The sequence below is a fragment of the Phacochoerus africanus genome, chromosome 15 (genome assembly GCF_016906955.1).
Source record: "Phacochoerus africanus isolate WHEZ1 chromosome 15, ROS_Pafr_v1, whole genome shotgun sequence".
Classification (NCBI taxonomy): Eukaryota; Metazoa; Chordata; class Mammalia; order Artiodactyla; family Suidae; genus Phacochoerus; species Phacochoerus africanus.
Window position 1 is genome coordinate 72,398,947 of NC_062558.1, and position 27,792 is coordinate 72,426,738.

Sequence of the window (27,792 nt, forward strand, 5' to 3'; positions counted from 1 at the left end):
TCCCTAGCCCGGAAACTTCCATATGCCACAGGTGTGGCCCTAAGAAAGCAAAAAAAAAAAAGTTATGTCATTCACAAGAATTAAGATAAACTAAAGAAAGCTCTTACACCTTAATCATACCTAAAGAACAAAGAACTTAGACTTAACAACAGAAAAACCTGAAAAAATTTTTCAATATTCATAGGTCACTAGCTAGAACTTAGCTCATAGGACACTAGCTTCTAGGACATTTCATATATAGCTGTTCCTCAATATTTGTGAGGGACTGGTTGCAGGACTCAGATACCAAAATCCATGGATACACAAGTCCTTTATGTAAAATGGCATAGTATCTACATCTAGTCTAAGCATATGCTCACATATACTTTAAATCATCTCTAGATTACTCATAATACCTAATACAATGTAAAACAGTTGTAAATAGTTGCCAAAGTACGACAAATTCAAATTTTGCTTTTTGGAACTTTCTGGAATTTTTTTTCAAATGTTTTTGACCAAAAGTTGGTCTAATCTGCAAATGCAGAACCCACAGATTTGTGGGTTGACTGTACCTTCATCTAGTGAAACAGGCAGGTGACACTATAGGTCCTAATTTTCAGAGCAAGGAAAGTAATTTGCACTGGTCCTGGGCTATATAGATGGCTTATCTGAGAACTCGAATCTCCTGAACCTTTGCCCTGGATTTAGCCTAAATCGGTCTTTAAATAGTTACTGACTGTCTGCTACTGCAAACTAACTCAGGAAACAGAAATGCTTAACTGATAAATCCTATCTTAAAGGGACTTGCCCATTTCCTGCAATACACTGCAGAATTTAAGTAAGAGATCTAATAAAGGAGTGAACACACTGATAAGAGTATAAAAGAGCATTTCATTCTTATTGAAGGGGCTAAGAAAAACTTCCTAATTTGAGCTGAGCCACAGACTGAATAGAATTTTTTATCAGGAGAGAATGGAAGAAGTCTACTTAAGGCTGAGAGAAGATAATAAATTCTAGAGTGTGAAGTACGTTTAAGGAACGGTAAATATGCTTCTATGGTTAGGGATGAACAAGTAATAAGATTACTCACTTAAGACCAGGTAAATCTCGGACACTAGCTCCTATTTCCTCTGCTTCTGGGTACAGCTTCTCCACCAGTTCCAAAGGGCCCCAAATAGTTTTGTTATAACTCAAAAATGATTTTCTTACTGGAAAAAGAAAATATAATGCACACGACTTCAACATACAAAACCGTAGCAACTTTCTGTTAAATATTTAGTTTATACATTTCTAACTTAACATACAATTATTCATACCTTTCCTCTCTTATCAATACACAGTCCTGTTGATCAGGAGCCTGTTCATCAGGATCCTGATATTTTCCCTATCAGGGATATGCATCTTGGTCATTCTTTCATTATCAGAAATATGCATGTAGGTAAGTAAAGTAAAAAAACAACTAGGCTCATTCTTTATCAATACCAAAGTAAGACTGGTGGCCCCAGCAGGCTGATCTTTACCAGTTTATTAAATAAACCAAGGACCAATAGTTACTTTAAACACACAAAAAAATAATGACTTTACTTTTCCTTTTATTTGATTCTTAGGTTTAGTAATATGAAACCATGAAATCACTGTTTCTTTCTTAATACTGACCAGATCTCCTGCAGATCTAGTGTTCCTATTAAGTGCACCACCCAAGAACCACCACCCAAATAGGCAATTTTTCCTTAGAGGAGAAAAAAAGTCAATCATCACAAAGTCACTTTATAACAGTTCATCAAGATAAGCATATGAATGTTAGGTTATGCTTCATGATATTTTGTGAAGTAAAGGAAAATAAATTCAGGAAAGAGTTTAAAATGTAACTATTTTGGCCATCATTTGGCAAATGTCATTTCATCAGACTACGGGATCTATGCAGACATAAATATCTATGTTGCTGGTATTTTTTATTTCTTTTACAAAAAGGAAGTTTTTCAGGAGTTCTCTTGCAGCACAGTAGGTTAAGGATCCAGCATTGTCACCATAGTGGCTTGGCTTGCTCCTGAGGTGCAGGTTTTGATCCCTGGCCTAGGAACTTCCACGTGCCACAAGCTTGGCCAAAAACAAAAACAAAACAATAACAACAACAACAAGAAGTTTAGGCAAATCTCCTCTTTTGCTTGTTTTTTTTTTTTTTTTTGCTATTTCTTGGGCCGCCCCTGCGGCATGTGGAGGTTTCCCAGGCTAGGGGTTGAATCGGAGCCATAGCCACCGGCCTACGCCAGAGCCACAGCAACGCCAGATCCGAGCTGCGTCTGCAACCTACACCACAGCTCAGGGCAAGGCCGGATCGGTAACCCACTGAGCAAGGGCAGGGACCGAACCCGCAACCTCATGGTTCCTAGTCGGATTCATTAACCACTGCGCCACGACGGGAACTCCCTCTTTTGCTTTTTATATTTACCCCTACTTTCATGTACCACAGTCAGAACTTCCCAACTTACCTAGGAAGGAAACCACACCTCTTTTGCTTTTTAATAGTCACCTTAGCGCATAACTCTTACTCACAAAGCCTTCTACACAGCTGCTGATCAAATGAACTAGAGAGCAAAACTGCCAGTAACTGTCACATGAATAGTTATTGTTAAGTAAAAGAATGGAGTTCCTGTCGTGGCTCAGTGGTAATGAATCCAACTAGTATCCATGAGGACTTGGGTTCAATCCCTGGCCTCGCTCAGTGGGTTAAGGATCTGGAGTTGCTGTGAGCTGTGGTGTAGGTCAAAGACTTGGCTGGGACCCTGTGTTGCTGTGGCTGTGGTATAGGCCGGCAGCAACAGCTCTGATTCGACCTCTAGCTCGGGAATTTCCATATGATGCAAGTGCAGCCCTAAAAAGACCAAAAAAAAAAGTTATTACACAATGTATATTAATTAAATATAATACCAACACATAACAATTAAGGCAATGTGAACTGTATGGAAGAATACAAAATCTACTATTAGCATTATCTTTAAAGAGTGCTCACTACAATAACCCAATCCAGAAGATATTTTTGCTAGATATGTTCCCACACACTAAGGAGGTTTATATTTCAACAACCATTTCTTTCTTTCTTTCTTTTTTTTTTTTTGCTTTTTAGGGCTGCACTTGTGGCATATGGAAGTTCCCCGGCTAGGGGGTTGAATCAGAGCTGTAGCTGCCGGCCTCCACCATGGCCACAATGCAGGACATGAGCCCCATCTGTGACCTACACCAGTGCTCAAGGCAACGCCGGATCCTTGACCCACTGAGTGAGGCTGGGAATCAAACCCGAATCCTCATGGATCCTAGTGGGGTTCATTACTGCTGAGCCACGATGGGAACTCCAACAACCAACTATTTTAGTGTATTTGTTCAAGAGGGTTTAAATTAGCAATAAGAGTTCATACCAGAATCACCAAGCTTAAAATTTTCTAAATAACTCTATACCTGTCCTAGAAAAATGGCAATCAGTTCAGAGTATAGTGGAAAAAATTTCAAATCAAATATGCTTTTTACAAAATCCTAACATTATCTAAAGACCACCCATTAGAAAACATAAAGCAGTAGGGTACTTTCTCCCAAAATCAACCCACTCAAAATTTTTAAAGTAACCATAATTGCGGCCTCACAGGCACACACACACAAAACAATCACCTTTTCAAGGATGTTTAAGATGGGAGGGGGAAGTTCTAAAGTTAGTTTTTAAAAAATCTTGTGATACCTTTAAGACCATGTTTCAAACAATGTTCCATGACCACGAAGAACTGCTGCAAGGGGGGATAATCAGAATCCAAAGTGCGGCCAAAGCTTAGAGCAGATTCAATGAGTCCTTTGATACTGAGTTTAGCCATGTTTAACAAGTTTGCTCTCTCTACAGCTGTGGGGTCCTTTGTAGCTGAAAACACAAGAAAGGAATCCAACATCACTTGCAAGACCCGACACTGGAAAATATACAAACCCTCTCCTTCCCCTACAAAACCAACAGTGGTTTGTTTTTCCTTGGTAGACAAGCTAGTCTTCCTAACTAATGTACACCCCCTAGTTAACTTCTTTTTATGTCTCTCATGCATAACATAGAACAACACTACCAGGCTCATTCCAGCCCAAGTTTATGAATTACTCTCAAGGTCCTGCAAACTAGCTATTCTCTGGTATTTATTTACTTTTGTGGCACCTCTACAGGGAGAATGAGGTTTTTTTAAATGACTTTCTGTGGAGATAAATGTGGAGAACAGACAACGTTTAAGGGTCTCATGCCAAGGTGGAGAGCAGGAAGCGTCAAGGATGAATTCAAAGGCAAAAAAAATGTTCAGAATAAATTGGCAATAAAAGGCAGTTAAAATTCTAAGATTCCAGTATCACCCAGAACAAACATGACAGTGAAATAAAATAGGGAGGTACAGGAGAAGCCATTAAACTCACTCATTTTAACCCTCTTCCTGGTTTTTTTCATTACAATCTTAGTTCTGTATTGCAGGAATCCTTTATTTTCCCAGAGGAAATAAAAGCAGGGATCAGTTTCACATTAAAGTTCCCTGACCTTCTACACAGCTGATCCAGTTGAAAACCAATAGTGACATTTTAAAAAAAATTATATATATATATATATATATATATATACACACACATACATACACACACACATAGATAGATAGATAGATAGATAGATAGATAGATAGATAGATAGATAGATAGATAATCTTTGCTGTTTAGGGCCACACCCGTGGCAGATGAAGGTTCCCAGGCTAGGGGTCCAATCGGAATTACAGCTGCCTACCCAGCCACAGCAACGCCAGATCCAACCGCATCTGCGACCTACACCACAGCTGCAACACTGGATCCTTAACCCACTGAATGAGGCCAGGGATCGAACCCGAAATCTCATGGTTCCTAGTAGGATTCAGTTCCGCTGCGCAACGACGGAAACTCCAATATTTTCAACTAACAAAAAAATTTATTTTCTTTCCAACGAATTTTATTATCAGTTTTCTTATAAATTCAGATACTTCCCCATACTCTCATCACTTTCGTGATTGGCAGAAATATTTTCAGCAAACACGGATGACAAAATGAAGTGGGTAAAAAATAAAGCACTTATGTTTCCTAATCTCTGACAAATTTACTAGTCCAAGAAAACCAAGTGTCTGTTTTTGCTTCACTGGACAAAAGTCCAGGGTTCCCAATGATCTAGTATTCTAGTTCTGACCTCAGACAGCTAAGCATGAAGCCTGGCGCTGAATCCTAAGCAACTTAAAATGCAGTCACAACTGCTATGACCAAGCAAGCTGGTGGAGAATCTCCACACGACATCATTTCTTCAAATCTGCATCGTGGCAAGATTCCCTCTTTTTTCGGGGGCAAAAGCACTCGATGTTTCATAATCTGTGACAATTCTCACATTTCTTAACAGCGCCCATCACAATTCTCAACGTGTGAAGCGACAACCAGACAAAGGGCGCATCTCCAGCTGCTCTGGGGTAGGTCGGAGCTGGACGCCGCAGCTTCCATGCCAAAGAGCGTTTACACCCAGGCGGGCCCCGCCAGGACTCGCGGATGAGTCTAGCTGGGTCGCAGCCCTCAAATTCCTGCATCTTGCCCGGGCCTAGAGCCCCTTCCCTGCCTCCCCTCCTCTCCGCCCGCAGGGCTGCCCAAAAGGTTCGGGGCGCCCCCCGGACCCGCGCGGAGGGCTCACCCGAAGTCCTGCGCGGCATCGTTGCCCCTCTCCCGCCCGCGGCGTCGGGAACCCAGGCCCCAACCTGAGACGCCTCCCTCTGCCACCCCCAACCCTGAAAAGTCATCGTCCGTCCCCGACTGTTCCCTCGACCTGGGAGCCGCACCCTCGCCGGCCCTGCCCTCGCTCCCGGTAAGCCGTCGGACCACCAACCCTCTGCCATTAGGCCCCCAAACGCGGGCGGGAGCAGGAGGGAACACTGGATGGCCGCGCGTTGCCATGGCGACCCCCGGCGCCCCCGAGCACCCGGCTGCCCCCGCCCAGCACCAGGCCCAGGTTCCGGCCCCAGTTCCGACCCCGAGGCCTAGAAGCCCACCCACCACCAGTTCTCCCTGCCCAGCCGCGGTCTTGGCCCAGCACAGAGGGCCCGACGTCCGCTCTCGGCCTGCTCCTCTTACCCATGGTGGCGACTGCAGCGGTGGCGCGGTCTCGGGCGGAGACGCCCTGGGCCCCGCCAGCAGCTCCCTTCAAGCGCACGGCGGCCGCCAGGGCGTTTGCGACCAGGCCCACTGAGGCCCACAGCGCTCCCGGCGGCTGGAGGACGCCCGGCGGTCCCGCGGCGGCGGGGTTGGGTGGGGGCCACGGCGCCTGCAGCCGGCTGCAGAGAAATCCGCCTTCGCGGAGACTCTATACATCCAGCCCGACCCAAAGGAGAAGCAAAAAGGGCGTGAGGAAAACCTCGAGTGGAGAAGCCGGAGGGCGGACCTTGGTGGGACCACCTGCCTCACCCGAGCGCTAGGGCTGTGTTTCCGAGGGAATGCGAGCCTCTTGCAAACGTTTTCATCCGCAGGGTCCGCCTAGCTTTGATCTAACACACCTAAATGCTTCCCTTTCTTCGCAAATTCGTAGGAGACCAGAAGAATTTAGAAAATCTGAAGCAATTAACATTATGCAGAAATCTGCTAAAACAATTCGAACGCCCAAATCACGACGTTTAAACCAGTAAATCCACTGGTTTATAAAAGGCAGTGAGGACCGATCTCATTGATCAAGGGAAAGAGCTGCTGAGATAAAGCCAGCAAGCCAGGGTTTTCTCATTTCAGGGAGGGGAAAAACTCTCATGGTCTTATGACAGTAGGTTTAAGTTATATCAGTTTTGGGAAAGCGAGCTATTATCTAGTTAGATCAGTACTTGTTAAAAACAGTAGCCGATTTAGAAATAGAGGGATATTTCGTGGATATAGAGCGATGTTTATCTCTTGATCATTTGGCCAGTATAAAGTTCTGTTATGCTTCTTTACTTCTTTTGGTTTTGATTTTTTTTTCTTTTTATGCGCCCCCCTGCCCTGTGGCACATCAAAGTTCCCAGGCCAGGGGTGGAATGGCATTGCAGCTTCAGTCCTAAGCCACAGGCACAGCCACAGTGACAGCAAGGAGGGGTACAAGTGGCAAATTGTGGCAACACCAGATCCTTAACCCACTGAGCAAGGCCAGGGATGAAACTCATCCTTAGATAATGTCAGACCCTTAACCCAGTGAGCCACAAGAACTCCCCAAATTTTCTTTACTGTGAGATAATCATTCATGGATAAAAATGTATGAAGCATATATACATTTAAAGAATCATAAAGTAAACAGCTGGGTAAACACTACCACATTAAGCAAGAAGAGGACAGGAGAGATAGCCTCCCAGAGGAAAAGCCTCCAGGTACAATCCCCCTAGAAGTAAATATGATTCTTTTATGAGAATCCTTTCTTTGCTTTTTTTGCTTGTAACTACCATGGTAAATACATGCCCCTAATCAATGTAGTTTATTTTGCCAGTTTATAAATTTTTCACAAGTGGAATAACATTACAAACACTGTAAAGTGTTTCTTTTGTTCAACATGATTCATGTCCATAAGGAGTTTCCAGGTTGGGGTGTTTCCAGGTTGTATATAGGGAACCAAGCAGTAAATGATTAGGACAATAGAGTCACAGACACAGTACTGATGCACATTTCCTGAGTTCTTTTACAGATACTGTAACTGCTGCAAGAGGAAAAAAAGCAACTGCATGATGACCAGACTGTAGCTATGGCATTAGCTGCTCCAGCTGGAGCAGTACAAAATCTATGGTTAGTATCATTTCAAGAACTGGTCTCAAGAGAATGGGATTAATACTATTACTCATTATAATCTATATCTTTGTGGGCATCAAAATAATTGTAGCTTGTCCTGACTGTGTATATAAACAGGCAGTTACAAGTGTCAGCAAAGAGATGCTACAGATCCATGTTGATATTTTCCACTCAGAATAGAGTGTCCTATGTCAGCATGAACTTACAGAAGATAGACCTCCTCCCCGAATCCCATAGAAATGGAATGATGTTCTGACAAGAGGGGATTTGTAAGCAGCTCTTTGCAGTAAACCATCTTCAGCAGGAAGCCCCTTCTCTTGTCCCTTTTTTTTTTTTTTTTTTAAGGGCCACATCTGTGTCATATCAAGGTTCCCAAGCTAAGGGTCGAATCAGAGCTCTAGCTGCCGGCCTACACCACAGCTCACAGCAACACCAGATCCTTAACCCATTGAGCAAGTCCAGGGATCGAAACCTCAGTCCTGATGGATCCTAATTGGGTTCGTTACTGCTGAGCCACAATGGGAACTCCTCTTGTCACTTTAGCAAAGCTATACTCTAACTTTTAACCAAGCACTCCCATACTCTACCCATTTCCTGCACAAGCACAGCTTTCAAATCATACAAGACCTTGCCTAATTTGTGGGCTCTTTCTGTAGATCAAAGAAGTCAAGATGAAGAGTAAGTAGCAGATGAGCAGTTCTCTTCCATAGCTTCCCCTTCAGTAATCTCCAGAACAAACTCTGTGACTAAATTGTGTAAACAAGATAACTTCCGGAGGAAGATCACAAGTCAAGGAGCCTGCTGGCAGTGGGGAATGGCAGTGACTCTGACCCTGTATCTCAATAACTCAAGATTAACTGAGATAACTTCTGTTTCCTCTTATAAGCTTTTATAGCCAATCAGAATCCTTGGAGGTGGTTTTTGGGGGGACACTGGGTCCACCATCTCCTCAGATTGCTGGCATTCTGATTAAAGGCACTTTTCCTTCTGTGGTGTAGGCTGGCAGCTATAGCTCTAATTCAACCCAGAGCCTGGGAACTTCCATGTGATGAACTTCCATATGAGCACGGCCAGGGATTTAACCCACGTCTTCATGGTTACTAGTTGGGTTCGTTACCACTGAGCCACAACAGGAACTCCCCATGCAACTCTTTAAAGCGACCACTGATTAAACCCAAAGAATTTTCTTAACTATCTTTGATCCCTTCCTGTTATATAACTTCATAATATCTAACCAATATTTAAGCCCGATCTCAGCAAACTTTCTATTTATTCCTGTCTAATTCAGTCTCTCCATGATCAACTCAATCCTGCGCGTCCTTAAATCTCTTTACAAAGTCAACACTCCCATTTCAGCTTTAGAGCACTGTCAATACTGGAAAAAATGATGGACAATACTGAACCTAATTATTATTTAGTATTAATAATTCACACAGTAAGATTTAGCAATAAGAAAACAATTTATTTAATAAAAACTTCAAGTAATAATTTTTAAAAACGTGAGGTAGAGGCAACAATTTTTAACATACTTAACAATCAAAAAAAAAAAACACCCTGAGAGAAATGAGAGTCCCTCCCCTCAAAGGTGGATAAAAATTGGTCACCATATAAGTAATCAAGAACACCAAGGTAATTCTGTTTTACAAAACATCTTTATACTAAAGGGAAAACTGAGTAATGCCCCTAAACAAACGGGAATATGAATACGAATAGGTGAAAATAGGGATACACCTTTTTAACTTGCCATCACTTCATCAAACAAAATTTCTTTTCAAAAAAAATAGTAAGAATTATTATCTCTTATCAAAATCTACTCTAGCATAGTGAAAACTGAAAATAAATGGAAGAGTAAGGGGAATCAGAAATTAACTGGAAATAATATATTTATAAGTAACTATTTAAAAGATTAGATGTTAAGTGAAAACATCTCTGATGCCAGAAAGCAAATCGGGAAAAAGCCTGCAAAATGGCCTTTGGATCAGGGACCTCAAAATACAGAAAACAATCATACTTATGTTATCACTATCACAACATGGTGCTTCAATGATAAAAACACATCAATATTCTTATCTAATCTTGCAAATAAACAAAATTTGATAAAATTCTAAAAGAACAAATCCATCTTGAAAAGTTAGACTTAAAAGTTTAAACCTCAGGGAGTTCCTGTCATGGTGCAGTGGAAACCGACTAAGAACCATGAGGCTTCAGGTTCCATCCCATCGCTGGGTGGGTTTAGGATCCGGCGTTGCCATTAGCTGTGATGTAGGTTGCAGACACAGCTCGGATCCGGTGTTGCTATGGCTGTGGCATAGGCTGGCAGCTATAGCTCTGATCTGACCCGTAGCCTGGGAACCTCCATATGCCGCTAGTGTGGACCTAAAAAGCAAAAAAATAAAAATAAAAAAAGTTTAAACCTCTGAATGAAAAGTTGATCCATCTTTAAAAAAGCTGGTAGAAATTTATTGAGCTCTAGGTCATACAAAAGCACATTTATAATATCCATAAAGTTAGACTTTTCAGTTTGGGGTACAACTACACCAAAAAAATAAATACTGTGTCAAATTTTGTATGGTAATAGAATTGTATGTTTAACAAGGTTACACTAATAAATAAATAAATAAAACAAAAAACTAGAACTGTGAGAGGATGTATTTACATCATTTCATACCCATAGGATAAAAGTTATCATCACAGTCTAACCAGGCATTGATTTTATAGAATATCCAAATTACAAATAATAGGGAATAGTTAGAGGATATGATATCCTCTAATGGTATGAAAAAAGCTAGGAAAACAGTGCTTTATTTTCCTTGGAAATCACCCAATATGTGACAAAGACTTTCATGTTCTCCTGATGGAAGATCAATGATGTAAAATAAATTAAGGAAGAGATATTTAATACAATGTGGAATTACATAAAAACATATATAACATTATTGATATTCTGTAATTTGGTTTATGGGACTGCTAAAAAAATTATAAAGATTTTTATGCTAGTCTATGGATAATAATGAACTTAAGCAATATGGTTTACATATTTTAGCCTGATCCTCTTTTTTTTTTTTTTTTTTGGTTGCGTCCAAGGCACATGGAAGGTCCCAGGCCAGGGATCCAACCTGTGCCTCAGCTGCAACAATGCCAGATCCTTAACACTCCTACACCACAAGGGAAATTAAAAAATTATCTGTTTTTTAAATAATCTAAAATATGACAAGGAATAATTCTCCATTTTTAAATATAATGCTTTGTCTTAGACTTAAAAAAAAAAAAGGTTATAAATTGAGGTGAAAGGAACAGAAAGGACAACCAGTTTTCCTAGATGTGTTTTAGGAAACATGCACCCCATTCCTAGGGCAAGAAATCAAGGCCCTTTTTTCCCCCTTTCTCACTTCAGGAACTATCGTTCTTGGGAGTTCCCCTCGTGGCACAGGGGAAATGAATCCGACTAAGAACCATGAGGTTGCACGTTTGATCCCTGGCCTTGTTCAGTGGGTTAAGGATCTGGTGTTGCCATGAGCTGTGGTGTAGCTTGCAGATGCATCTCGGATCTGATTTTGCTGTGGCTGTGGTATAGGCTGGCAGCTGTAGCTCTGACTGGACCCCTAGCCCGGGAACCTCCATATGCCCCAGGTGCGGCCCTAAAAAGCAAAAAAAGCAAAAAAAAAAAAAGAAACAAAGAAACTATTGTTCTCCATTATCTTCATTACCTCACTTTCTATTTAAGATTACTACCTGTGAATTGTTCTCTCCTTCCTTTATAGAATCAGATCTTTGAAATATGCCCGTGGAAAACTCAAGACATACAAATACACAAAGCACTCACAATAGCACAATCAAATGTGACCACTGCAAAACAAGAAGGATATTAATTTTTCGGAGTTTAGATGATCAAGTAGCTTCCCCAAAGGAGGGTAGCGGTTTAGGAAGGACACACATCCCAGGAGAATCAGCTTATGTTTGGCTCTGGTTATAGCAACATTGAGACGTCGCCAATCTTTCAGTAGTTCACCAAGCTGAAAGAAATATAATTTTCATTACTTGAGTTTTCTTATATATTCGAGTTATTTCTGACAATACAGTTTGTCTTGAGCTGATTTCCTACTTTCAAAAACATATTGCAAAAAAGATTCAACAACACATCTACAACCCAAACACTTGGAAACACTTGTCTACGATGCCAACTTCAATTGTATGATATCCTAGCCATAATTTTAAATTATTAAACACATAAAATATATTAAAAATTTTATATATTAAAAATAAATTTTTAAAATGCTAAATACATAAAGAATTAGTTACCTCTACTCATTGTTTTTAATAATAATAAAAACTCATAATAGTAGAAGAGACTCAGAGGAATGGTTAAATATACCATATATCATATATACAATGGAAAATTATGCTTTTTTTTTCGGGTTTTTTTTATATTGTGGCCACCCCATGGCATATGAGTTCCCTGGGCCAGGGATCAGATCCAAGCCATGGATGCAACCTATGCCACAGCTGCAGCAATGTAGGATCCTTTAACCCAAGATGCCAGGCTGGAGATCGAACCTGCATCCAGGCAAAACAGGGAGGCCACCAATCCCATTGCACCACTGCAGGAACTCCAAAAACTATGCACGAACAGAATGAAATCCCTCTCTGCGTAATGACACGTAAAGATCTCTAAGTTATTTTAATAAGTGGAAAAAACAAAGCCCAGAATAGTGTGTATATGTGTGTGTGTGTATATATATATCTTTTGTGCAAAAAGGAGGGAAATAAGAATAGATTCATTGGAGTTCTCATCATGGCTCAGCGGTTAGCGAACCCAACTAGCGTCCATGAGGATGCAGGTTTGTTTTTTGTTTTTTGTTTTTTTTGTCTTTTTTGCTATTTCTTGGGCCGCTCCCACGGCATATAGAGGTTCCCAGGCTAGGGGTCGAATCGGAGCTGTAGCCGCTGGCCTACACCAGAGCCACAGCAACGCGGGATCCGAGCCGCATCTGCAACCTACACCACAGCTCACGGCAACGCCGGATCGTTAACCCACTGAGCAAGGGCAGGGACCAAACCCGCAACCTCATGGTTCCTAGTCGGATTCGTTAACCACTGCGCCACAACGGGAACTCCAGGATGCAGGTTTGATCCCTGGCTTTGCTCAGTGGGCTGAGGATCCAGCATTGCCATGAGCTGTGGTGTAAGTCACACACGGCTCAGATCCCCGTGTTGCTGTGGCTCTGGTGCAGGCCAGTGGCTACAGCTCCGATTGGACCACTAACCTGGGAACCTCTACATGCGCTGAAAAAGACAAAAATAAATAAATAAATAAATAAAAATAATAAAAAAAATAAAAACCTTATGAAGGTATCACATAGTCAAGAAAAATAAGTCAAGGAAAGATGAAAATGCAAAAAACAAAATGAAGCCTGGAATTATCTATAAGTTTCTAAGTATATCTAGGGAAGTCTATATGTTTAAAATGCTCCCCCAAAAATCCCACAAAAAACAAAAAAGGAATTCCCTGGTGGTGCATTGAGTTAAGGATCTGGCATTGTCACTACTGTGGCATGGGTTCAGTTCCTGGCCTGGGAACTTTCATTTGCATGGCCAAAAACAAACAAACTAACAAAACACCCCCCAAAAAACCCAAATGCCTCAAACAAAATAAGCAAGAGGTAGAAGCGCCCAAATGTCCACTGATGGATGAATGGACAAACAAAATGTGGTCCATACATGCAATGGAATAAGATTTTAAAAAGAAAGAAGGAGTTCCCAAGGTGGCTCAGCGGTGAACAAGTCTGACTTGTATCCATGAGGCTATGGGTTCGATCCCTGGCCTTGCTCAATGGGATAAGGATCTGGCGTTGCCATGAGCTGTGGTGTAGGTCGCAGACACAGCTCAGATCCTCTATTGCTGTGGCTGTGGTGTAGGCCAGCAGCTATAGCTCCAATTCAGCCCCTAGCCTGGGAACCTCCATATGCCTCGGGTGTGACCCTAAAAAAGAAAGAAGGAAATTCTGACAGGTGCTGAATGAACCTTAAGGACATTATCAGTGAAATAAGCTATATTTCAAAAAAGAAAATATTGTATGATTCCACTTACATGGAAAATCTACAGAATTCATAAAATTAGAAAGTGGTTACCAGGGGCTGGAGAGTTAGGGAGTCGTTATTCATAGACACAGAATTTCGGTTCTGAAAATAAAAAAGTCCTGGAGATACGTGGCACACACTGTGAAATACCTAACACTTCTGAATTGTATAGTTAAAGACAGGATAGTAAAGTTTATGCTATGTATTTTTTAACAGTTTTTATAAAAAGAGGAAAATAATGCCCCCAACAAATAGAAAATACAAATCAGAAAACAAAGCAGGAAATACAATCAACTTACAGTTCCATCTCTATTACTTCTAACAAAAGATACTAAAATGATACTTTTGTCTCTTCCTTGGTATTTGTCTACGGTATTAACCTCAACCATCCCAACAGAAGAATGTGCCAGTAAGTCATTGATGACCTTTAACTGCTGCCTGTATGGTGCAATGATACCAATATTACAGGGACTACATCCAGCCTAAACAGAAAAGAACACAATTTAAGATGTATTAAATTAAATTTGTTAGTAGATGCAAACTATTGCATTTGGAATGGATAAGCAATGAGGTCCTGCTGTATACAGCACAAGGAACTATATCCAATCACTTGTGATGGAACATGATGGAAGATAATGTGACAAAAAGAATGTGTGTGTGTATATATATATGTGTATATGTATGTGTATGTGTGTGTGTGTGTGTGTATGTATATATATGTATATATACATATGACTGGATCACTTTGCTGTACAGCAGAAATTGACATAAACACTGTAAATCAACTATAATAAAGAAATTAAAGATAAAAAAATTAATTGTTAACATAATGTGCCCAACTGATTTTATAATAAATGTTATCACAAAGGAATAAATACAATTATTGCATTTACTCTAAGTCTACATCCATATTTCCTGAGATCAAATAATTTTCTCAAACATTGTTCCCTTGATTTTTAGAAGTTCATTCATGGCAGTATAATGATTTGTATGCCATTTTTTTTACCAAAAAAAGTACAAAGAAACACTTTTCACTTTCTGCTATCTCTGATGCTGAAGTTTCCAACTCCCAACCATACTGACTTTAGCACTATATTGACATAATCAAAATGATCTCAGGTTACAAAACGTTACTCTAAATGGAAACCCAGAGTGTCATATGCAGCCCACGAGCATATGGAAGTTCTTGGACCAGGGATTGAATCTGAGCCAGAACTGTGACCTACACCACAGCTGTGACAACTTGAGATCCTTAACTCACTGTGCCGGGCCAGGGATTGAACCTGTGCCTCCACAGAGACAAGCTGGATCATTAACCCACTGTCCCAGGAGCTCCCCCAAAATGCCATTACTATATAAAAAATTACAAGCCTTGGAGTACCTGCTGTGGCTCAGTGGTAACAAACCCAATCAGCAACTATAAGGATGCAGGCTCAATCCCTGGCCTCGCTCAGTGGGTTAGGGATCAGGTACTGCCATAAGCTGTGCTAGAGGTCACAGATGTGGCTCAGATCCTGCGTTTCTGTGGCTCTGGCATAGGCCAGTGGCAACAGCTCCAATTTGACCCCTAGTCTGGGAACCTCCCCATGCCTCAGGTACAGCCCTAAAAAAGACAAAACCAAAAAACTCCCCCAAAAAAAGAATTGCAACTGCTAGATGCTTTTCTTGATGTTTAGTTGCAGAAAGTTATCCCAGGGAGGAGAAGTCTGTACCCTCAGATTGGCTTAAATGGTCGGGGAAACTTGATCCACAAGCATGGTGTAGAATTTTTTTTTCTTTTTTTGTCTTTTTTTTTGTCTTTGTTGTTGTTGTTGTTGTTGATGTTGTTGCTATTTCTTGGGCCGCTTCTGTGGCATATGGAGGTTCCCAGGCTAGGGGTTGAATCGGAGCTGTAGCCACCGGCCTACGCCAGAGCCACAGCAACGCGGGATCCGAGCCGCGTCTGCGACCTACACCACAGCTCACGGCAACGCTGGATCGTTAACCCACTGAGCAAGGGCAGGGACCGAACCCGCAACCTCATGGTTCCTAGTCGGATTTGTTAACCACTGCGCCACGACGGGAACTCCTTTTTTTGTCTTTTTAAGGCCGAACTGGAAGCTCTGATTTGACCCCTAGCCCTGGAACTTCCATATGCTGTGGTGCAGACCTAAAAAGACAAAAAAATAGGAGTTCCTGTCATGGCGCAGTGGTTAACAAATCCGACTAGGAATCATGAGGTTGCGGGTTCAGTCCCTGCCCTTGCTCAGTGGGTTAACGATCCGGCGTTGCCGTGAGCTGTGGTGTAGGTCGCAGACGCAGCTCGGATCCCGCGTTGCTGTGGCTATGGCGTAGGCCGGTGGCTGCAGCTCCAATTTGACCCCTAGCCTGGGAACCTCCATATGCTGCGGGAGCGGCCCAAGGAATAGCAAAAAGACAAAAAAAAAAAAAAAAAAAGACAAAAAAATAAAAATAAAAAATTACAAGCCTTAGACAAATATTCTCTAAATAAAAACAATCAGGATTCAGTCCTCTTATATAATAATATATAAAAGTTAATGCAGGATCAAAAGTTCCTTGCATTCTAACATTCCATTACTCTTCATCTTAATTTTTTTTCATTTATACTAATTTTTATTTTTTCCATTTTAGCTGGTTTGCAGTGTTCTGTCAATTTTCTACTATACAGCAAGGTGAACCAATTACACATACATCTATACATTATTTTTTATCATTATCATGCTCCATCATAAGTGACCTGACATAGTTCCCAGTGCTATACAGCAGGTGAACGTTAATATTAATTAGCCCTCACAATTAAATTCTAAGTTACCTTAACAAAAATCGAGGTCAGGTATACTACAAGTTTGGCTTCTGTTATATTACTCACACCTCCCTTTTCAACTTGTTCTGGTGCTGGAACCTAAAAAGAAAAATAGGCATCCTGCTTGTGAAACAATCTCTAGTTAAGAGTACAAGGATATGGAGAGACAGATGAAAAATATCTTTATCTTAAAGTTGAAGATAAAATAATTGACATGAATGAATGCTATTAGTCGCTTTTGGAAAGCCACCCAGAGGAAACACATCTTACCCCATAGGTCAGACTAAAATCTCTATGAAAGCTGACCATACACTGGGCTTCACATACTTTACTGCCATTTTATAGGAATTAAAGGCCAGAAAATATAAGTAACCTGCCAAAGCCTGACAATAAATTATGGCACGAGGATTCAAACTTAGATCCAGCTCTAATACCTGTGCCCTTTTCATTTTCCTATTGCCTTTTATACAAGTAATGGAGCAATAAAATTCCCCAGGTTTGGAGTTCCCATCGTGGTGCAGCGGAAATGAATCTGACTAGGAAACATAAGGTTGCAGGTTCGATCCCTGGCCTCACTCAGTGGGTTAGGGATCCAATGTTGCCGTGAGCGTGGTGCAGGTTGCAGATGTGGCTTGGATTCCCATGTTTCTGTGGCTCCAGCGCAGGCCAGCAGCTACAGCTCCAATTGGACCCCCAACCTGGGAACCTCCATATGCCTCGGGTATGGCCCTAGAAAAGACAAAAGAGAAAAAAAAAAATTCCCCAGTTTCCACCATACCTAATAAAACTCTCCAAGGATTATTTACCTCCTAAATCATCCCTAAGCAACCTTAATTAATTTTAATATGAATTATTTGGAAACCTGATGCTAAGGAAGAGGAAACATGAGTAGCAAAAATAAAGTATCTTGAGTTCTCGTCATGGCCCAGTGGGTTAAGAACCCAACTAGTATCCATGAGAATGTGGGTTCAATTCCTGGCTTCAATCAGTGGGTTAAGGATCCAGCTTTGCTGTGGGCAATGGTATATATTGAAGACGAGGCTCAGATCCCTCATTTCTGTAGCTCCGGTGTAGGTTGTCAGCTGTAGCTCCAATTCAACCCCTAACCTGGGAACTTCCATATGCCACAGGTGAGGCCCTAAAAAAAAAAAAAAAAGAATCTGATCACTGGTGAAGTAAAATAATTGCAAACTATGAGTAATATGTTAGAATTGTGGTTTATAAAAGCAGTCTTTTTTGTGTGTGTATGTGTCTTTTTGTCTCTTTAGGGCCGCACCCACGGCACATGGACGTTTCCAGGCTAGGGGTCAAATTGGAGCTATAGCCACCGGCCTACGCCACAGCCACAGAAACACAGGATCTGAGTCACATCTGCGAGCTACACCACAGCTCATGGCAACGCCAGATCCTTTACCCACTGAGGGAGGCCAGGGATCGAACATGCATCCTCATGGATGCTAGTCAGATTTGTTAACTGCTAAGCCCGAGGAATTTAAATAATAGGGCAAAAAGAGAAAAACTAAAGAAAAAGATTGGAATTTTTAAATTTTTTTACCTTGTCTGTATTAAGAAAACAAACAGGATTGTTTGGCTCAAATGCTCCAACCATCCAAGGATTTTCAGAATAATCAGCATAAAATTCCAGTTCCAGCTTTACATCTTTCAATTTAGGAAGGTTTACCACTGCACTGGCCACTTTGTCTGATCCACACTCCAGCTTTCCTTCGTATGTCAGTTTATTACTTAACGACATAATTTTACTAAAGGAGTTAACAAAAATAATTTTAGTTTTGGTGATGAACACAAATATGAAAATCACTCATAACTGACACTATCACAAATACCTGTTCATTCTGTACTGCACAGTCAACTGCACGACGGCATTCTTATTCTGCTCAAGCCTCTTGAATAAGCTTTCACTCATGCCAAGAGCTCTGTCAACAGATCAAGTACAGGCTTATCAGTATATTGAAACTACCCCTTAAAAAGAATCTAGTTTAAGGAGTTCCCGTTGCGGCTCAGCGGTTAACAAACCCGACTAGTATCCATGAGGACTAGTTTGAGGTTTGATCCCTGGCCTCGCTTGGTGGGTTAAAGATCCAGCATTGCTGTGAGCTTGGATGTGCCAATGCTGTGGCTGTGGCATAGGCTGGTGGCTACAGCTCCAATTGGACCCCTGGTCTGGGAACCTCCATATGCCGAGGGTGCAGCCCTAAAAAGACAAAAAAAAAAAAAAGAATCTAGTTTAAAATAAAACCTTAATGTCTGCTTACCTTGCTTCACGGTTTAGCACCAGGGGAGGAAGCTGCTGATGATCCCCTACCAACACAAATCTCCGTGAAAAAAAAAGTGGCCCTAGGCAAATTGGTTGGCTAATTTGAGAGGCTTCATCCACTATACAAAAATCAAAAGTTTTACGAGAAAATATCGGATGGTTTATTCCCATGCATGTTGTTGCAACTATAAGCTAAAAACAAAGAACACAGATCAGTGTTTTAATATATCCATGAAATACAACTTTGTTTTCCAATTTTGAAATTAAAAATCAAAAAAGAGCTCTTTGTCACAAACAACAGGAATCTCCCAATATTATTTAATTCTGAAACACTTATAGCATGCAAAAAAATTTTTTACTATAAATTTTTAAAAGTTAAGTTAGTTTCCCAGACACTATAACCATGCACAAATTTGGATATTTCCTGACAGAAATCTAAAATGTTCAAGAGGCAGTAACTTAATTTTTTTCTCTCTTTTTTTTTTTTTCGCTGCCCTGTGGCATATGGAATTCCCTAGCTAGGGACCAGATCCAAGCCAAAGTTGCAACTTATGCCGCCAATGCTGGATACTTTAACAACTGTGCCAGGCTGGGAATCAAACCTGCAGCCTGGCACTGCAGAGACACTGCCAATTCTATTGTGCCACAGCAGAACTCCAAGAATTTTTGTTTGAATGTTTGTTTCTTTAGGGCCACACCCGTGGCATATGGCAATTCCCAGGTTAGGGGTCTAATCGGAGTTGTAGCTGCTGGCCTATGCCAGAACCACAGCAACACAGGATCTGAGTCGCATCTGCGACCTACACCACAGCTCACGGCAACACGGGATCCTTAACCCATTGAGTGTGGCCAGGGATCGAACCCACAAACTTATGGTTCCTAGTCAGATTTGTTAACCACTGAGCCAAGACAGGAACTCCTCTAAGAATTTTTTTTTCTAATGTCAACTTTGACTTCACTTCTGGAAAGATGGAGTACTTTTCCCTACTCCTCCCACAAAGTACAACTAAAAGCCCCAAGCATTATAAACTATAAACATAAACACCCTGAAAGGTGGAGAAAAGGTGGGCCAGCTGGGGACCTTGGGGCCCAAGGAATAGCACAGTAGTTTGTCCCCTGGATTTTCTTTTTGCCTGACATATCCCAAATTTGAAGCTGAAAAGACAAGGAATCCAGGAATACCAATGAGTGCAGACCAAAATAAAGCTCCAACAAAAGCCAAAGGAACACGATGGGAAAGCCTGGCAGACAGAACACTTTTATACAATAACCGCGAGAGTCTAGCTAGACATCACAGAAAAAATATGGCAGCACCCACTACCAATAACAGCAAAGGCTGACTCGGGAGCCTGGACTTCCACTCACCTGAGGCTAGAATAAAGCACCCTATCTTATTGGGATGGTGTCAGCAAAGATCAAGTAGGGAGCCAGAACTTTCATCCCTGCTCACTGGTAGTAACCCCCACCCAACAAGTATAGACTGCCTGGGGAAGCCTAGACTTGCACCCCTACCCAGCAGTGATGAGAAGCCCCCCCTTATACATTAAAAGAAGCCGAGTAGGGGGAATTCTCTCACAACAACAACAAAAAGAGGCTATGCAGGGAATCTGGACTTCAGGTCCCACCTGGCAGTAATGAGGCAGCATACCCTCTTGCCCTGCTAGGCTAATGCTGGAGAAAACAACGCTAACACCAGTTTACATACACAATACAAAAATACTCAAGTTTTACCAAAAAATACTCATTACACACAGATCCAGGAAAATCTCAAACTAAATAAAAATAAAACAATCAATAGATGGCAATGATGTTGGAATTCAATGACAAAGATTTTAAAGCAGCCAAGATAAAAATACATCGATGAGCAATTATGAACACACTTGACTCAAATGAAAAAAACAGTCTCAAGAAAATAAATCTCTTGGGAAAGAAACAAAAGATAAAATAAGAACCAAATGGAAGTCTTGGAACTAAAACTACAATAACTAAAATTTGAAAATCATGGCATAAGCTCAATAGCCAGGGACAGAGGAAGGAATCAGAGAACAGAGACAGAGAAAAGATAAATTATACAGTCTGAATAACAGAGAGAAAATAGACTGAAAAAACAAAAACTGAACAGAGCCTCATGGACCTGTGGGACTTCAAAAAGGACCTATCACTTGTGTCTTCACAGTCTCAGAAGAAAAGGAAGAGAAAGAAGATGAAAAAGCATTGGAAGAAATCATGGCTAAAAAGGTCCAAGTTTGGCAAGAGAAATGAAATCTATAGATTTAACAAGCCAGGAAAACTCCAAATGTAATAGGAAAAAATCCACTACAAGATATATCATAATTAAAATTCTAATTACTAAAGAAAAGGAAAAAAAATCTGATTGGCACAACACTGTAAATCAACTATAATTTAATAAAAAATAAAAGATTAAGGGAGTTCCTGTTGCTGCTCATGGCATTGTCGTGAGCTGTGGTGTAGGTCACAGATGTGGCTTGGATCCCACATTGCTGTGGCTGTGGTGTAGGCTGGCAGCTGTAGCTCCAATTTGACCCCTAGCCTGTAAACTTCCATGTGCCGCAGGTGCAGCCCCCCCCCCAAAAAAAAAAGCCAATCAGACAACTTAGCTACTTCATTTTTTTCAATAACTGGGATAGATATTAGACAAAAGAGTTAAAGGAATAGTCTATCATATCTATTTTAGATGATTTTTTTAAGATAAAAATATCAGTTAAGACTTCCCAGTAAAAATATACACAGACATTAAATAATAAAAGCTAGGTTGTTTTTGTTTTGTTTTGTTTTTTAATTTTTTTGTCTTTTTTAGTGCCTCACCTGCCGCATATGGAGCTTCCCAGGCTGGGTGTTGAATTGGAGCTGTAGCTGCTGGCCTATACCACAGCCACAGCAACGCCGGATCTGAGCCAGGACACTGATCTACACCACAGCTCACAGCAATGCCAGATCCTTAACTCACTGAGCAAAGCCAGGGATCAAACCTGTGTCCTCATGGATATTAGTCAGACTTGTTTCTGCTGAGCCATGACAGGAACTCCAAAAGCTAGGTTCTGTATCAAAGCCTTGAAATACCTATCACAAGGCTATTCATGTACTATTACTTCCAATTGAAACTCACTAAAAAATTCTGATAAGTAATTTTCTAAGTGTGATACTAACATAGTAAGAAATACATATTTGGTCTTCCTTCTGGTTCTTGACACAGAGCTCCTAAAACCCAAATAATTTCCTAGTGGGATGAGAGGACCATCTTTTGTTATTTATAAGCCCTTTCAACCAAACCTGAGTTTATGCTAATGAGGTGACTTTGACTTCTGTGAACCTTTCCAGCAAATTATGGAACCCATGAAGAAGAACATAGAGAGCCCCAAGTTGGGCACAAGAGGCCAGAAGTTACTATTGAAAACTGAAGCAGGGGGGAAAATTGTGGGACTGAGCCCTCGACCTGCGGGGTCAGCACTAACTCCAGGTAGTCAGTGTCACAAGTGTGAGTAAAGAGTGTGAATAGAGAGTTTTCCTTTATATTTTAAACTAGAAGATAAGAGCCCTGAATAATCAATTAGAGACCTTGTTTTGGAGTTCCTGTCATGGCTCAGTGGTTAAAAAACCCGACTAGTATCCATGAGGACAAGGGTTCAATCCCTGGCCTCACTCAGTGGGTTAAGGATCAGATCTTACCTTGAGCTGTGGTGTAGGTCACAGACAAGGCTTAGATCCCACATTGCTGTGGCTGTGGTGTAGGCCAGCAGCTGTTGCTCCAATTCTACCCCCAGCCTGGGAACTTCCATATGCCACGGGTGCAACCCTAGAAAGACAAAAGACAAAAAATAGAAAAGAAAAGAAAAAAAAAAGAAACCTGGAGTTCCCGTCATGGCACAGTGGTTAATGAATCCAACTAGGAACCATAAGGTTGTGGGTTCAGTCCCGGCCCTTGCTCAGTGGGTTAACGATCTAGCGTTGCCGTGAGCTGTGGTGTAGGTTGCAGACGCAACTCGGATCCTGTGTTGCTGTGGCTCTGGGGTAGGCTGGTGGCTACAGCTCCAATTAGACCCTTAGCCTGGGAATCTCCATATGCCGAGGGAGCGGCCCAAGGAATAGGAAAAAGGCAAAAAAAAAAAAAAAAAGAAACCTTGTTTCACTTCAGAAGCAAAGAGTAAACTACAAAACAAACTGGTCAGGTAGTTTAAATAAATTAATCATGTGCAAATTTGGTCAATAAAATGAAATTTCCCAAAGTGCCATTTCTCCCCTCATTCTGGCTGCAAAAATTACCGTCAGTGTCATATACAATAAATGTACTTACTTGACCATTGTAGAGTTCTTCTAGAAGAGCCAAGGATTTAATGGACTTTGACCTGCAAATTTCCTCCTCTGTAAATTTCTGGATATCTGGATGTACCTTCTGAGTCTGACCCAAGCGCAAAAATCCTATCTTAAACTTTGCCAACTTCAAAAGAATATTGTCAACAGCAGAATGTGTATAGCTGGTCAACAAAACACTAAAACCACAGGCATAGAGAATTCTCACCTAATAATAAAGAAAAGAAAGGAAAACAGCATTACTTCTAGCTCCAGATAATTTTTAACATTTATGTTTTTCAAAGAGAATTAGAAAACTTATTAGGAAACATATCTAAGAGCTGAGCCAAGTAACATTTTAAAAAGTTTTAAGGCCAAATTGTCTTATGAAAATAACATGGCATTATTACCAGGTTATTAATATGTTCATAATATATGATAAAATTGAATAGATATAAACTTTGGCTAGTGCCTGGCACATAGTATCAGTCAATAAATATTTTCTGCCATCATTATGACTATTGTAAGACTGCTGCAAAACTTACTGATATGAAAAAAATGGAAACCCAAAAAAATATATTTCAACCACCTCTGCACAACTTAGTCATTTTTTAAAGGGAAGGAAGACACAAAATGATACAAATATTACCAACCAAAAGAGATTTAGGACAATTATTTATTTATATTTTTTTATTTTTGCTTTTTAGGGCCACACCCACGGCACATGGAGATTCCCAGGCCAGGAGTCAAATTGGAGCTGTAGCTGCTGGCCTACACCACAGCCTCAGCAATGTCAGATCCGAGCCACCACAGCTAACGGCTTCGTCGGATCCTTAACCTACTGAGTGAGATCAAGAATATGAATGCTAGTCATATTTGTTTCTGCTGAGCCACTCTGGGAACTCCGATTTAGGACAATTTTTTAAATGCAAGAACTCTGAAACATTATAACTATTAGTGATTTTTTAGCTTTTCTATTTCTCATGTCATTCTTAACTTGCAATAAAGGCATTTTCATTTAAAATTCAACCCTTTTGATATCAAATATCATATACTCTCTGTACTGAGGAGAAGCTAATTTAAATATTCAGTTTCTAAGCAAAAGAATAATAACCTTACGAGAGTACATATGGTAGTGGTTTTCCCCGTTCCAGGCATTCCCACGATGAGGGTGTAGTCTTTAGAAAGAAGTACCTTTTTCATAGCTTGCCTCTGAGGCTTGTTCAAACCTATATTTAAATTTTAAAAATAACAGGAAAAAGAGCACTGAGTTTCAATGAGCAAATGAACCATTTTTTAAGAAAAGCAGCCTCTACTCAAGTCTGTTCAATTTATCTTTCAAAGTAAGAAAATGTCATGGTAAAACTAAAGGCCACAAGTCAAGGCCAAAAAGAGACTCTGTCTAAAAATTGCAATTGCAAGTTTAATAAATTATTAAATCACTAGACCACAAGGTAGATTAAATTATAAACAGAACCAAGAGAAATTAATGGACCAGGCACGATGATTATAACATATCTTTTAATTAATTAATTAATTTTTCTTTTTTGGCCACCTAATGGCTCCTGGGTCAGGGATCAGACCCCCTATTGTGACCTATGCTGCAGCTGCAGCATTGAATCCTTAACCCACTATGCCAGGATGGGGATCGAACCTACATCCTGGTGCTCCAGAGATGCCACCAATCCCATTGTGCCCTGCCAATCCTACTGTGCCCGGGAACTCCTAACACACCTTTTAGAATGCAGGCAACTGTGTCCTTTGCATCATGTGGAAGGACAGAACTGAGGTAGGATATAAACTGTGGTTCGCAAAAGTCAATGATTAAATCTCGAAGTTTTTGACTGGAAAAAAAAAAAAAAAAGCTTTTAGTAATATTCCTTAGGAAAGTGGGGTAAAATTCAGATTCATTTACTGTTACAAACCTGGCATAAGTATTTTCCATCAACTTAGAAAGATTTCCTAATGGGGTATCTATATCACAATTTTTTTCTTCCTGGTCCAATCTGAACAAAGTTGATTCTGGGAGTACTGACAAGTTCCTAAAACAGCAGAACAGATGTACATGAATGCTTTTCATTTAACATAGTCAGTGGGTCTGCACGAGAAACATGTTGCAGTCTGCTAAAAGAGCAAATGGGCCAGAATAGCTATTAAAAAAGCTACTAGCTCCAAATTCATACTCACCAACCAAAAACAGCAGTGAGGTCCTGGATTGGTGGGGAAAGGAGGAAGGGGAAGGCACAAGGCACTAAAGTTAAAGCACCAGGAAAGGTTAGGTCCTAGAAAGTCTCATATACGATGTTAGGAAGTTCCGACTTGGGAGTTCCCATTGTGGCTCAGCAGTAACGAACCCAACTGTATCCATGAAGAGGCAGATTCGAGCCCTGGCCTCGCTCAGTGGGTTAAGGATCCGGCGTTGCTGTGAGCTGTGGTGTAGGTTGCAGACTCGACTCAGATCCTGCATTGTGGCTATGGCCGGCAGCTGCAGCTCTGATCGGACCCCTAGCCTAGGAACTTCCATATGCCTCATGCGTGGCACTAAAAAGGAAAAAACAAAAATAGAGAGTTCCCATTGTGGCTCAGTGGTTAACGAATCCGACTGGTATCCAAGAGGATGCAGGTTCAATCCCTGGCCTTGCTCAGTGGGTTAAGGATCTGGCATTACCGTGAACTGTGGTGTAGGTCGCAGATGTGGCTCAGATCCTATGTTGCTGTGGCTGTGGTGTAGGCCAGCAGTTACAGCTCTGACTGGACTCCTAGCCTGGGAACCTCCATATGCCACGGGTGAGGCCCTAAAAAGACCAAATAAATAAAGAGCAAGTTTTGACTTTACATATTCAGATTAATTGAAGAGTCCTAAACAGAAGAACGCTAATAATCAGATTTGCATTTTTCTGTGAATGCACTGTGGAGAAGACAGTTATTTAATGGAGGCAAAACTGCAACCACAGAAATCAGGCAACTGCTGCATAGGCCCAGACTTGTGGTGACTGAGATCAGGGTAGTCTTGACAGAGAAGATGGAATAACCTTGAGAAATATTTAGAAAGTAAAATTGTCTGACATTTGGATCCTGATTGAGATGGACAACTCAAATGTCTATCGTTGCAAATGGATAACAAAAGATGGTCTACCACATAGTGGAATATTACTGAGCTATAAAAAGAAATGAGGTACTGATAAATGCTAAAATAAAGCATGGATGAGCCTCATAAACATTATGCTAAGTAAAAGAATCCAGACAAGCATGGTCAAATAATGAATAGTTCTATTTATATGTAATATCTAGAACAGATATGTCCAAAGAGACACAAGGCAGAGTAGTTGGGCTGAAGGGATCGGGGAGTGGGAAGTGACTGCTTAACAGGTACAATGTTCCCTCTAGGGGTGATGATAATGTCTTGGAACTAGATAGATGCAATAGCTACACAACACCGTGAAGGTACTGAATGCCAATGAACTGTACCTTCTAAAACAGTTAATGGTCAATCTCATGTGAATAGTACTTCTATTTTAAAAAAATGAACGGAGTTCTGTTGTGGTGCAGCAGAAACAAATCTGACTGGTATCCATGAGGATATGGGTTCGATCCCTGGTCTAATTCAGTGGATTAAAGGATGCAGCATTGCTGTGAGCTGTGGTGTAAGTTGCAGACTTGGCTCAGATCCTGCGTTGCTATGGCTATGGTGTAGGCTGGCAGCTGCCACTCCAATTCGACCCCTAGCCTGGGCCCTTCCATATGCACTGGTGCAGCCCTGAAAAGCAAAATAATAATAATAATAATAATAATAAAGTACTGGAGTTCCCGTCATGGTGCAGCAGAAACAAATCCGAGTAGGAATCATGAGGTTGTGGGTTCAATCCCTGGCCGAGCTCAGTGAGTTAAGGATCTGGCGTTGCCGTGAGCTATGGTGTAGGTGGAAGACGCAGATGGATCCTGCATTGCTATGGCATAGGCCAACAGCTGTAGCTAGCCTGGGAACTTCCATATGCTGCACATGCAGCACGTGTGGTCCTTGAAAAAAAAACAAAAAAACTTGGAGTTCCCATCATGGCACAGAGGGAATGAATCCAACTAGGAACCATGAGGTTGTCGGTTTGATTCCTGGCCTCACTCAGTGGGTTAAGGATCTGGCATTGCCGTGAGCTGTGGTGTAGGTCTCAGACTCGGCTCCGATCCCTCGTTGCTATGGCTGTTGAGTAGGCCGGCAGCTGTAGCTCTGATTCGCCCCCTAGCCTGGGAACTTCCACATGCCATGGGTGCGGCCATAAAAAACAAAAATAAAATAAAAACTAAAGTACTGGTACATGAAGGTAAGCCTCGAAAATAGTATGCTAAGTGAAAAATAGTCATAAAAGACGATATATTGTATGATCCCATTTATGTGAAATGTTTAGAACAGGCAAACCTATAGAGACAGAATGGAAACTGGTGGTGGTCACCCAGGTCTGGGGGACTGACTGCTACAAGGTACAGGGCTTCTTTTAGCAGTGATGAAAATGTTCTAAAATTGATTTTCTTGTAGACTGCATAGCTCTGTGAATATACT

At 41.1% G+C, this 27,792-nt stretch overlaps 2 protein-coding genes across 6 annotated transcripts in view; both read right to left on the bottom strand.

Annotated features, from left to right (window-relative positions):
* RUFY2 (RUN and FYVE domain containing 2) overlaps positions 1-6,322 on the bottom strand; it is a 47,112-nt gene extending 40,790 nt beyond the window's left edge. For 2 of the 5 annotated variants that reach the window (XM_047762032.1, XM_047762033.1), the window contains exons 1-3: positions 6,115-6,232; positions 3,707-3,880; positions 1,070-1,187 (exon numbers count right to left, since the gene is read on the bottom strand). In XM_047762032.1, coding sequence (XP_047617988.1) covers positions 1,070-1,187; positions 3,707-3,880; positions 6,115-6,118 — 296 coding nt within the window. In that variant the 5' untranslated portion in view covers positions 6,119-6,232. Of the gene's footprint in view, positions 1-1,069; positions 1,188-3,706; positions 3,881-5,677; positions 5,784-6,114 lie in introns of those variants that run through there. The other 3 variants (XM_047762036.1, XM_047762034.1, XM_047762035.1) reach the window with 3 other exon arrangements.
* A 3,816-nt stretch (positions 6,323-10,138) lies between these two features.
* The window catches only part of DNA2 (DNA replication helicase/nuclease 2), a 56,394-nt gene continuing 38,740 nt past the window's right edge, over positions 10,139-27,792 (bottom strand). Inside the window, exons 11-21 of the mRNA XM_047762030.1 lie at positions 25,166-25,282; positions 24,975-25,084; positions 24,360-24,469; positions 23,245-23,469; positions 18,931-19,124; positions 18,502-18,591; positions 18,213-18,417; positions 16,667-16,756; positions 14,154-14,336; positions 11,643-11,789; positions 10,139-10,646 (exon numbers count right to left, since the gene is read on the bottom strand). Coding sequence (XP_047617986.1) covers positions 10,578-10,646; positions 11,643-11,789; positions 14,154-14,336; positions 16,667-16,756; positions 18,213-18,417; positions 18,502-18,591; positions 18,931-19,124; positions 23,245-23,469; positions 24,360-24,469; positions 24,975-25,084; positions 25,166-25,282 — 1,540 coding nt within the window. The 3' untranslated portion in view covers positions 10,139-10,577. The remainder of the gene's footprint in view (positions 10,647-11,642; positions 11,790-14,153; positions 14,337-16,666; positions 16,757-18,212; positions 18,418-18,501; positions 18,592-18,930; positions 19,125-23,244; positions 23,470-24,359; positions 24,470-24,974; positions 25,085-25,165; positions 25,283-27,792) is intronic.